Genomic DNA, 12,097 nt, shown 5'->3' with positions numbered 1-12,097 from the left:
GTGCCGGTGGCGTGCCAGGGCGGTGGCATGGGCGGTGAACTGCTGCGAGCGTCCCGCGGCTCACCCTCGCCACCCGGACAAACCCCACTACTGGGTGCAGCGCCGGGAGGAGCTGCCAGCTCCTCTGCTCTCCACTTCTAAGTCTGCTGTTCTCATGATGAGTTCGAACAGCAGCACCTAGTTCGGAGCTGCCGGGCGTGGGTTACTCTGTCACAGAAGCGTTATTCCAACAGACACTCGTTTACCTTTGCAGTAACAGCGTGACCTTAATCTGCTGTGATGGGCACGGAGTCAGCCCGGGGCTGGGATGTTCCTCAGCACGTCCAAGCGAGCGGGGCGGCCTCTCCTTGAGCCTCTGGGTGAGTCCTGGGTACTCAGAGCTCTTCACAGTTTCCAGCAAGGTTCTGCAGAGAGGTGCTGGAGAAGTTGTCAGCATCCCTTACACCCAGCCTCCTCCCTGGAGGAGGATCCCAGGGCCTGTCCCAGCTACTGGCCCTGGTACGTTGGGAGTAATTGTCTTACCCACAGCATAAGCAGATAAATAAATGTTAATGAACGTCGTCTCCCTAAACAAGGCAAAATAGAATTAATAGCCGTCTTACCCGTTTAATGAACAAGGTAGCGGTGTTTCAAAGCAGCTTCCTGCAGGGCCGCGCGCAGCCGAGCGAGGAGAAATTCCTGCACTGGCACAGCAGAGCTGCCTCAGGGCCACCTCGTGCTCCCAGTCGCCACAATCCCCACTGCCAGGTCCTGCTCTGGGCACCCAGACGCGGCCATGGCCACGGTGTCGGTGCCCAGAGGCACTCGAAGACACGAGGTCTCGGTGCAGGCTGGCCGGTGCGACGGGCCACGCTGGGTGCAGCAATGGCTGTGGGGTCCCCCTGCGCCCAACCCCATGGTGGAGTCGTCTGACCCTTCGCTGCCAAAACCTTCCTGTCCCACAGCTCAGCAGACTTAGTTTGATCATAAGTTAGATTTTAAAGAAATCTAACGCACGCAGAGCAGGGAGCAGCTCACTGAACCACCGTTTCTGAAATGCCACCTGACCTGCTGTCCCTGGCCAGACCGCTCCTGCTCACCCCATATCACGTTCCTGCACCTGTGCCTCCCGTCCCCCTCGCTCCCCTTCTCAGGAGTGAGCAAATGAAGACGACACCTGCCCCAAGCGAAGCAGACAACGCACAAGAGAAGCCACCTGACGCTCAAACACAACACGTTACATGCCCGGGACAGTGCTGTGGGTCTGACCTGCGGACACCGGCTCGTGCAGCAGCCGGCGACAGGAGTTCGAGGTGGAACCACACGGCAAAGCCCAGCTTTCCGGGCTGTACTTCCCAGGGGGGAGCAGCACTTACCGCAGGGTCGAACATTGACACCAGTTACAACCCTCCTCCCTCAGCAAGGGCATCGCCCGACACTGGTTTCCGAGGGCCGGGAGAGCGTCCAGGCGCTGCAGCAGGCAGGCAGAAGGGAGGGATGCTCGCCCCGCGCCGAGGGAGCACGTTCTCACCACAAGCTCTGCGTTTCAGCTGGCAGCAGCACAAATCCCCCAAGCTGCCTAAATCGCGGTGAACGACCCTCCGTCCCGGTGCCCGGACCTTGAGTCCCAGGGACCGGCCACCAGAACCGAACTGCTCGACTAAAGGACCCATTTCTCACCCAGAAAGAGCCTTCCCTCAGCTCAGGGCAGATCCGTGCCGAACACAGAAGAGGCAGGAGCAAACGCTTCGTGCTGCCATCCCTGGCAGCTGGCGTCTGAGCAAGAGACTGAGGAGCTGAACCAGAGGTCGGTGCTGCTGGGCCCCCGCCGCAGCGTGCTGGCCCCGACACTGCTGCCGAGCTGTAACCCAGCGCTGTTCTGCCACAGACAGCCGAGAACTCAGGTGCTGCGACTTCGGTTTTTTGCTTTACTCAATTTTGTCAATTCACAAGTCCAACAAAATGCAACAAAATCGGGTGTCGGGCCTGTACAATCCATATATAAAAAGGGTTGGTTTATTGTAGTTCAAATACATAAACTGAACAATCCCAACATTTCAAAATTAAACTTTAGAAACACAAGTTGAACATTCAAAACAGGGTATAGTTTACAGAACTGCCCAGCGGGGAATCCACAGTCTAATCCAGAAGTATGTAAAGATCGCCTCACCGTAAATAAAAGTGTGTTTGTACAACCGTCCTGTCCTCTCCGCTGCTGAGACCGAGTGTTGCCAACCTCAAGCGCTCATTAGACAAACCTCCACCTGGGCAGAGCAACCTGATTTCGCTGCTAACTCGTGGATCGGGTAAGGACCAAAGCAGAGCTGTGAACACTTTAACCTGGTCTCTCAGTCCTGGTTCTCCCCGCTCAGTTCTACCTCCGTCTTTAATGGATTTAGCTCCATTGACCGGGGCGAAAGCAAGCAGAGAACTGGGACTTGTGTTTCCAGAACACAGTTTTGGTAACCAGTAATTTAAGCTGTTGGAGAGCATTTTGCCTCCCCAGCCCGGACCGCGGGGACCACTCGGAAGCCGGTGGCAACACAGCACGAGTTCAAACCACCAGCGCGATCCCCCGTGAGACTTACACGCGTGACACCGCTCAGAACGGCTCCAGAGTCCCCTACTCGCACACAGACACTGCTCCACCCTGTGTGGAGCAACCGCACAGCCCCGCGCGGCCGGGTTTTTGTCAGTCACGCCCCGAAGAAACTCATAAATACCTTTAACGTGGGGTTTTTGTTGCTGGTTCCCTCCCCTCCCCCCCGCAACTAGAGACCATTTTATGTTCACAAATGCTGCTTCTTCCTCTGCTCCTCAGATGGTTTTGCAATATATTCACGGCAATGTATATGTATAAACCTGACAGATGGCTCATGCAAGCTTTTGATTTAACTGACACCCTCGGCTGAAGAGGATTTCATGACTATTTCGTTGTTCGTCTTGTCGGCTCTGAAGCTGTGGGCGGCGGAGGCGGGCCCCGACGGTCCAGGTCATCTACGTAGGACACGATGAGTTTGCGTCTCTCTTCTGGCACACAGTCGAGCACCAGGTATCGCTTGTCGTTCTGTAATATCTTCTCTACATCCTTCAGATGCTGATCTGACTCCTGGATCAACTTTTTGGATCTGAAAGCAAGCATAAGAGTTACCACCTGAGTGGTCCAGGAGCCCACGGGACGCCCCCGGAGCCCACTCTGTTCCCGGTGGTGCTGCTCCAAGCTCAGAGAAGCCGCTCAGAGAAAGCACGGGTGGAGACAGGGGAAAGGAGACGCAGGGGAAGGGTGCAGAGACCCAGGTAACTTCTTCAATGGGAAGATGCTCCCTTAGGTCAGGACCAGGCTCACTGACAGTGCCCTGTGCTCCGGATGTGAGGGCTGTGGCTTACGCTTGTGCTGCGCTAATTAAGCGCCTTGGAAGAACTTGTGTGTCTGTTCTGGTACAGCATGACACAAACTACCGCACGACACGAACAAATGCTAAAACCTAGAGGGGATCAAAACGAGCTTTAAGCATCTAAATGAGGCACATTCTTGGAATCTGGATGTGGGATCCCTAGATCGATCCAGCCTGGCTGGCTGACTGTCCCCACTGCAGCCACTCTGAGCGCTGCCAGTGACAGCAGCCCCACCTGGAACCAGAACCCCAGCACACGAGAGCCCGACTGTGTGGCTAATTAGGACCCAAAGAGCTGCATTTCACTGTCTCCCTTTTAAGGGAACTCGTGTTTCCGTCTGGAAACTTGCTTTGGTCCACACCAAGAGTCTGTACCAGCCTCGCCGCCCCCTGAAGCCGGGGGACAAAGCCAAGGCTCTGTGCATCTGCCCACTGGCACGGACTCCCTGCCAGCGGGACCCTCTCGCAGAAACCAGGCACAGCATTTATGTTTTCTTAAAGTTTCAGTGAAGCCACCGTTTCTTTGCTGTCTACTCCACAGCCCTGAAACAGAGCCCTCACCTCAGTGCCGATCCCTCCCGAGTCCGGGCCAGGCACTGACGCCAGCGTGAAGGATGGCCCTCACCACAAGTCGAGCCCAGCGCCCAGCAGCTCAGAGCCCAACGATCCCCCAACGCTGCTCCGAAGGCAAAGAGCCCCCACACCTCTGCTGGTTCGGTTTTCAGTACCTGTTCCCCAGCAGCAGCGATGTCATGGTAAAGCTAAAACAGCCTCCAGCTGCTGCAGATTCTTTTTTTTTTTTTGACACATTATGAAAAAGTGCAACAGACACCAGCTCACGCTGGGAGAAAAAACAGACCTCGGGTTGTTAAAACCCCCCCCGCGTTGCTACATTTTTTTTTTTTTTTTTGACACATTATGAAAAAGTGCAACAGACACCAGCTCACGCTGGGAGAAAAAACAGACCTCGGGTTGTTGCCTCTCATATGGAGAAGCGTAATACAGGTCCGTTGTGGCCGTGACGCCACCCACCTGTAGGTTATGAATTTGGTCTCCTTCAGCAGCGTGCGGAAGTCGGCTTTGGCGGTGATGTATTTGTCTCTAATGTACTCCTCAAACTCCCTCTGCTTTTTCTGGAAGAAGAGAGATGAGCTTGAACCACTGAATGCAGATGAAGTGCTCCATGCAACCAAACACACTCAACGCACGAAGCACAGCAGTCACATTTTCCCTTTTCTCTTACATTTTCAGTTTAAGGGTCTCATTTAACCGGCAACACCCCTGTTCATAGAGCAGGCACCGCCTGGGCACCGTTAACTCCCGTCCTGCGGATCCTGCACTACTCTGAGCGCACCTGCCATGCAAACCGCTTACCCTGTCACTCGAAGAAAATTTAATACATCTGGGGTCTTCTTTAATGATTTTTTTCACTTCTTTCCATGTCGATGTTAAAGTTATCTTTCAAAAAAAGAAAAAATAGATAAATTAGAAGAAAATCAGATTCTAAGAATACGGAATGTAAGTATTGCCACATCTTTTAAATATAAGCTTTTAAATATCTCCAAATCCACTGACAAAGTTGTGAATCTAAGTGTTGGGTTTTGACAATTTAGACTACTACTTACCACTACAATTTAGTATTTTTAACAAGATAATTTAATATACTTACTTTTCTTCAGTATTCTGAGAAGGCATTTTCAGATCAAAGTCCTCACTAACACAATTTACATCCCAACGTCTTTCTCTGCTACATATTTATGTGTACGAACGTGTTGTCGACCCAGCGCAGCGTTACGCATCTGTCACTCTACCCTGTCACACTAAAACCTGCCTGATGATCTCAAGCTCTTCTAACCAACACATGAAAAACGAGGTAGAAACGCTTGGGTCAGAAGGGAGCTGACTGAAGTGAGCACACAGCTGAAAGCACGGGACTCGGGAAAACCCCGCGGCACACGGAACAGGTGATAGATTTCCACAGCATTGCACAGAACAAAAGTCCAGATCCAGCGGCACAAGGTAGAGCACGAGAACGTCACAAGAGCTGAGCTTGGAAGGCTCGGCACTCATTCAGACTGGTTAAGGCGAGCGCACTGGGTGTCTGAAAGAGCAGGTGCCACCGAGCAAGAGAATCAAATAACGCAGTGCTGAAGAAATGTACCATCCTGCGGGAGGTAAAACCATCTCGGGTTAGAAGTGCAAATGTAAACGAACGGTATGTTAACCCACAACAACAGCCAAGGTAAACAGGTATGGAAATGTAATGCACAAACTGTGTTATGAAGAACAGAAGATGGGGGTGAAGCAAAGGGGCCCTGGAAATAAAAACAACCCGATCAGGTTGTGTGACAGAAAACCAGGAAAGGAAAGTCACGATGGGCTGGGAAAGACTTGGAGCGTGACTCTGCAGAGCTTTTACCGCTGAAGTTTCATCCAGAAGTTGCCTAAAGTGTTCCCTCTTCTTTTTGGTAAGTGCTTCGATGTGCTCGTTAAAGAGCTTCTCTTTCTCTTCTCTTTCTAGCAAGGAGCCGGATTCCCACCGGTGATCTTTGCGTAGAGTCCTTCTGGTGTCAGACCAGGACACGTCTGAAGAACGCACCTGAGCCAAAAGAGGATTTTGTAAACCATTTTTTTTTTTCTTCTACAGTTCACTGATGCTTCTTACATACTTCTTGAGGGGGTTTTGTTATTTCTTGTTTTAAGGTACAAATTAAAGACAAAAAACCCCAACAATCAAAACCAAACAGCTTTTAAGTCGGAGGCTGTAGCAGCTTTCCCACAAATACACAACAGGCAGTGGCAGTCAGGAATTACTTTGCCTCAGTTCAAATGCAGGTGGAGATGTCACCCTGACCTGGCTGAACATTCCCTCAAACAGAGAAATCCAGCACCCTCCTCCTCTGCGCATACCACACCCTGTTAACCATGAGTGGTCTAGAGGGGCAGCCTCAGCGGTGACGGTTTCCAAAGAGACACCAGGAGCTCCGCAGTGCCTTCTGCCCCAGAGCATCCTCCAGAAGCCTGTGCTTTGTGTTACGGGCTGTGACCACCAGACCAGAGGCACGAGCCATTGATAAACCCGTCCCCTTACAAAGACTGCAATCCTGACACGTGGAACCGAGCGCTAGTAACGCGTTCAGATTTCCTATCTGACACCAGGGAGCAGGGGCGTGGTGCACACACTGGTGAAACTCACTCTGCTAGTCCTGTCCTCTTAACAGGACACTCACGATGCAGGAACTGCTCCCTCACGGATTAGCTGGGCCAGGAGAACACAAAAATGCACAACACAGCAGAGAAACGGTGAGACAAAGGCACTGTGTTTGGAGCGTGAATCAGAGAGACAACTCAAATTTAAGGGGGACTGTTCCTGATGTTTGACAATTCCCATTCTCCTGCGGACACCCAGAAGTTTACAGTAGCCCAACTGACAAGCTGCCGTCGCCCGCGAGACTCCAGAGGAACACAGCAGGAGCCACGCTACCCACAGCCCGCCCGGGCCAGGCGCCAGCACAGGAACCGTAACCGCAAAGTCCTCTGCCAAGCAAGGCAGGGCTGCCAGCAGTGAGGGCAGGGCACTGGGGAGAAGACAACAGGATCCTACTTCTACATAAATAGAACTACAGATGCCTAAAAGTTTTTACATGGGGCAGCGGTCAGAAAAGGACTGCGCTGACACACCGAGAAAGGCTGTCCCCCTCTCACCATGTCCGACAGCAGCGCTTTGAAGTTTTGTATAGCTTCTTCCCGCTTGTGCTGCTCACGCTCCCGATCGATCTCCTTGGTTTGCTCCGAACGAGCTTTCTGGACTTCCCTTTCCCGCTCACGCAAGCTTGCCTCGATGCGAGCTTGTCTCTCTAGCTCCTTTTCTTTCTCGGAATCTAAATTCTGGAACACAAGAACAAACTTTTCTCAATAAAAACAATGCAAGGCCGTTCGTATTTTCATGAGGCAGGTCAGTACGGTAAAGGGGTATCACACTAATGGCATCTTGGAACAAAACCCTTCACAGTGATTTGGGATCTGTGGATTACACCAGCTATACCAAAGCACTGCAGGGTTTACACCGGGGAAAGAGGGGCTTGTTCACGGCGCTGATGATGGAACAACCACTCTTGGAGCGTGTGTCCTGTGCACAGCACGTACCTTGGCTATTTTCTCTATGTACTGTTTGAAAAGGTCTTCCCTCTGTGAAGAGCTATCCACTGCTTTGTACCGCGGATCAGTCTCAACTTTGTCCTTCACTTTGCTCCAGCGAGACTGACTGTCCAGGTGGTGATTAGCCAGGAGCTCAAAGAAGTCCATTTTGATCTGTTTTACAGGCAGAAACAGAAAGACAGTACTTGAGAAAGACATTTGGATACGCCGCAGTTCACTCTTACGAAAAAGGAGTCAACTTACCTCCATCAGAGGGAAGCAATTTAATAGCACACACCATTACAACTTAGAGAAATCACTAAAACTATGAATTTAGACAAAACTACATCTAGAACTCACTTCCCTCGGGACCACTTTGCTAAAGCAGATGCATTAAGAAGATCTGCTACATCTACGATCAACTATATTATTTAAAGAATGATTCCCCTGCACAGTTTCTATTACTTAACTTCAGTTTAAGCTTCTTTGAGTTTATATCCATCTCTCTCAAACTAAAAAGTTACTGATTCTACATTATAGCATTTTGCATATTAATTCTACAGAAGCTTTGCAGTTTAAAACAGGGCTCTAGACAAATCAAGCGTTTATGGATTCATCCTCCAAGTGTACCATCAACAGAGGGAAATACTTGGATCTGCTGGAAAAAAGCACTGTCTTAAGACAGATCTAACCAATAAAGCATTACCCTCGTATGGTAATTAAGTTTGTTACGTTTAAGATGGATATGCACATATATATGAAAGTTTAAGGAAACGTTTTCGTCTACTTTTTCAGTTGGAAATGGCACCTCTGTCCATACCAACAGCCATCACAGAGTGCTGGCAGAGATCAATCGTTTTATCTTGGGACAACAATGTTTTCACCCAAAGGGCCAGAACCAGCAGCTGCAGGAGCATCTGCTGCGCCTCTGTTACACCTCTTTTTCTGGGACAGATGATCTCCCAGCTCCTGCTGCACTCTAGATCCCGGGTATTTTCTCCTTTCTATTTCCTCACAAGTCTGGTTTGGCATTTAAGCCCCAGTCTCTCTGCAGCCAGGAGGCGAGGGGCTGGTTCTCTGGGGAACGACTCCAGGGACGCCCCACGCAAGGAGGAGCATGCCGCCTCCGCAGCACCCCAAACCCTCTGCACCCCAGCACGGACCCCTCTGCAAGGCCTGCTAGTTAAAATCCCAGGAGCTGCGAGAAGGGCTGGCCTTTTTGCTCCCTATCTCCCCTCTTCATCCCTTTAAAGAAAAGAAAACCACCACAAGCAGTTTAGCTGTGGAACGGGGACGTTCCTGAGGGAAGTGAGCAGATGGACAGGTGAATAAACTCTGGCTTGCCAGAGAACTGTCCCATCCCCTAAAAACATGTTTAGTTACAGAACGCAAGAACGAAATGACAATCAGAACCAACATTCTGCAGCCTTGACCACTGTAATTGTAGTTCTTCACAATATTAACATACAAACATAAAAGGCTTTGTAGGCTGTTCTTTCTTTACTATCTCAGTGGAGAGATGAAGGTAGTAAAGAGAGATTAGACGACACCTGCTTAGTGCCACTGGGAAGGTGCTCTACATCTACAGCACTATCACTTTTTCTTAAAAGTGGCTGAACAATATGCTAAGCAAACCATTTATTCATTGTAAATTGTTTCTAAACATCTTAAAGCATGCATGCAGTATCAAAAGTATGAAGCTTTCTAAGCCCTGGCATTAGAAACGCTGGTTAAGAACCCAGCCGTTCCCAGACGCTCCTACAGAAGTCTGTAAAGTAAGGGTCTCGGAGGAGCACTGCACGTGTGCGCGTCTGCTCCTCAGCGCAATGCTGCACCACAGCCCTGGCTGCAGCGAAACCAAACCCACGAAGACCACCACGATCTTCGGAAGATCCTTCTGCGGGAGCTGCCCCAGCCTTCTCGCTCTCTCAAGCCGTGGGCTTGCCCCTCTGCTGCTGCCCGGGGTGCCACCTGCGGCTGGGCAGAGAACCGGGAGGACGCAGCCAATTCCCTCCAGGAAAGACGAGTGGCACTGTCAGAACTTTAACGCTCTTAAAGCATGGGCTGAACTTCCGACACCTGCAGCGTTGACAGGGCCACTGTCGCCACTGGGGATTCAATTACAAAAAAAGGTGAAAAAAGGTCTCAAAAAATTGAGTCAAACACATCTCACCAAGGCATAATCTTTTACGATCACAGCTCCACGGTGCTGTGAGTTTAGTGTGCGTAAACAGCAACTGGCTCGACTGAGGGGACGTTCGGTAAGAAAACTGTCAAGGGATGGTGCTCCGGGATGGAGGGGACAGCCACCAGCATGGTGGGCTGCGGGGAGCTGGCAGCCGAACGCTTCCATACGTCCGCGTGAAGGGGACGTCAGGTGGACGGCTCGGCTCAAGGACATGGAACGATGCTGGGACAGCACGTGAGCAGCTGGGTCCATGTCACCGGCTCAGTCCCCACCCCAACACCCTCAAACCCTCACGTCCTGCTCATCTCTGTCACCCAAGCAGTATTAGCTTTGTATTCGCTCACTGAAATGAGCCACGTGAATAAAACCGGCCATTGGGAAAGCTGGCTGCTCCACACCACCCCATCAGCCGTAACTCAGCGAAGCAAAATCCAGCCCATCTATAATTTAAAACCCTTACGTTAAAGATTTCTGTAAGCTGATCCTCCCTCAATACAGATTTTGGACTTTTAAAACAGGCTGAGAAAGCTTCAGGTTAAATGTCTTAAATTTTCTTTTATGTTTTAAGCACTTTCAAAACCAAAGGAAAACAAGACTGACAATATTTCAGGTGTATTTAGAAGTTTTTTTTTTTTTTTTTTTTTGGCAGTTAACACATTGCAGGTATAACTCTCATCACTTCACAAGGAAAAAGACTAAAAAAATGTAAAGTACCGGAACTGCGGGAGGCTAAAGTCACCACACAGAGATACCAATTCTTTCCTCACTAGGGAATCCCATAATATTTGCGTGTCAGTGATTGACAGCTGTCAGACTGAACTGATTGACAGGCCGCACAGCACATAACTGTAAAGTCTATCCACTTGTTATAAAACAGAATACATAAAATGGTTACAAAAGGCTTTTGGAGAAAAAAAAAACATTATTTCAAAAGCAAACAAACACAATCTCTCTTAACTTTTCAACTTTAGAACAATCATGCAACAACAAAACATTTACTTTTTCTAACTCTTGACCTGCACTATTAAGGTGCAAGAATGCTTTAGCATTCCGTATGCATAACGGAAATGCAGTATGCACGTCTAGAACTACATCAGTTCTCCTCTGAAAGCACAATCATTTATCGAAATATCAGCGATAAATCAACATTTGAAAAAAACAAAGTACAGAATCAAATTAGGTCAGAGCACCCAGATGTAAACAAATACACAAATCTTATTGAAATTGTCCCCAAGCGTAACCCGTCACTCAGCACTTTTCTTGTCTGTAAGCATTCTTAGCAGGTGAAATTTGCAATAACTATACTACAACATACATCTTGCAGACTTTAAAATGTCTAAAACGATCAGGCTTCAGAGGGAGGTTCTGCACTCGCACACCAACCACACGGGGACACGGCAGGAGGTGGCGGCCAGCCCTGGTGATAACATGCGCCGCCACCTCCCCGGCAGCCAGCTCCCCGCTACCGACAGCGCGGGCAACGGCACTCGGAGTTCATTAATCTTTAATGGCTGACCTTTAACTGTAATAAGCGGCAGTTTATATGTAAGATGCATTTACCGAGGGATTAAAGAGTCACTACAGCGCTAGCTCTCCGATGGAAACAGGAGAGAGGGGGGCTGTCTGAAGTGTGAATGGAGGATTCTACAGAGAATTTCAAGTTCTTGCCGCCTCCACTGAGAAAACAGAGAGGGGATGGCCAGTTCTGGGGTTTCCAGCCAAACAGGGTAAGAGTCCTTTTCCTTTTAATGCTATGGGATAATATAACTTTAAAAAGAAAAAAAAACAGCCCAGGCATTATTCCCATGGAGAATATAATGGGGTTTCCAGCCAAACAGGGTAAGAGTCCTTTTCCTTTTAATGCTATGGGATAATATAACTTTAAAAAGAAAAAAAAAACAGCCCAGGCATTATTCCCATGGAGAATATAATGTTACTTGCTCACGTACATGAAAAAGAAGTGTGATTAAATAAACCCAGCTCCGCCAGTAAAGGGATGTGAGTTCTCCTTTACATACTCTTACAGTCAGTTTAGCTGCAAACTCAGAACAGTCAGAAAGACCAAAAGGACACCCGGGGAGGTTTACGCTGTAAAGCCTCTATGGAAAGAGAAGGACCATGTCTCAGAGAGGGCTCCCTGGAAAGCGAGCACTGGCCGTGTCCCACCTCACACAGACTCACACCATTCACGCTACTGGAACTGAAGAAGTCACCTTACCTTCTCACCTCGGGTCTTCGAGTCTTCTTTTTCCTTCTTTCTTGCCGCTGTGATAAACTCATTAAACAAGGCCTCTCGATCTTTCATCTTTTCAATTGCCTTGAATCTCGAGTCTTTAGCATGCTTGGCTGCAAACTCACTAAAAGTAGTTCTGCAACAGAATGGCAAGTGAACTCATTT

At 49.5% G+C, this 12,097-nt stretch overlaps 1 protein-coding gene across 1 annotated transcript in view; it reads right to left on the bottom strand.

Moving 5' to 3' along the window:
- Positions 1–2,752: 2,752 nt before the first annotated feature.
- The window catches only part of LOC104495446 (transcription elongation regulator 1-like), a 27,470-nt gene continuing 18,125 nt past the window's right edge, over positions 2,753–12,097 (bottom strand). Inside the window, 7 exon segments of the mRNA XM_010138413.1 lie at positions 2,753–3,107; positions 4,407–4,507; positions 4,749–4,832; positions 5,794–5,973; positions 7,080–7,262; positions 7,521–7,685; positions 11,918–12,068. Of these exon segments, the coding sequence (XP_010136715.1) occupies positions 2,906–3,107; positions 4,407–4,507; positions 4,749–4,832; positions 5,794–5,973; positions 7,080–7,262; positions 7,521–7,685; positions 11,918–12,068 (1,066 nt within the window). The 3' untranslated portion in view covers positions 2,753–2,905.

This window comes from Buceros rhinoceros, unplaced genomic scaffold (assembly GCF_000710305.1).
Source record: "Buceros rhinoceros silvestris isolate BGI_N320 unplaced genomic scaffold, ASM71030v1 scaffold12166, whole genome shotgun sequence".
Classification (NCBI taxonomy): domain Eukaryota; kingdom Metazoa; phylum Chordata; class Aves; order Bucerotiformes; family Bucerotidae; genus Buceros; species Buceros rhinoceros.
Note: the sequence above shows the minus strand (reverse complement) of the source record. Positions and strands in the feature narration are given on the sequence as shown.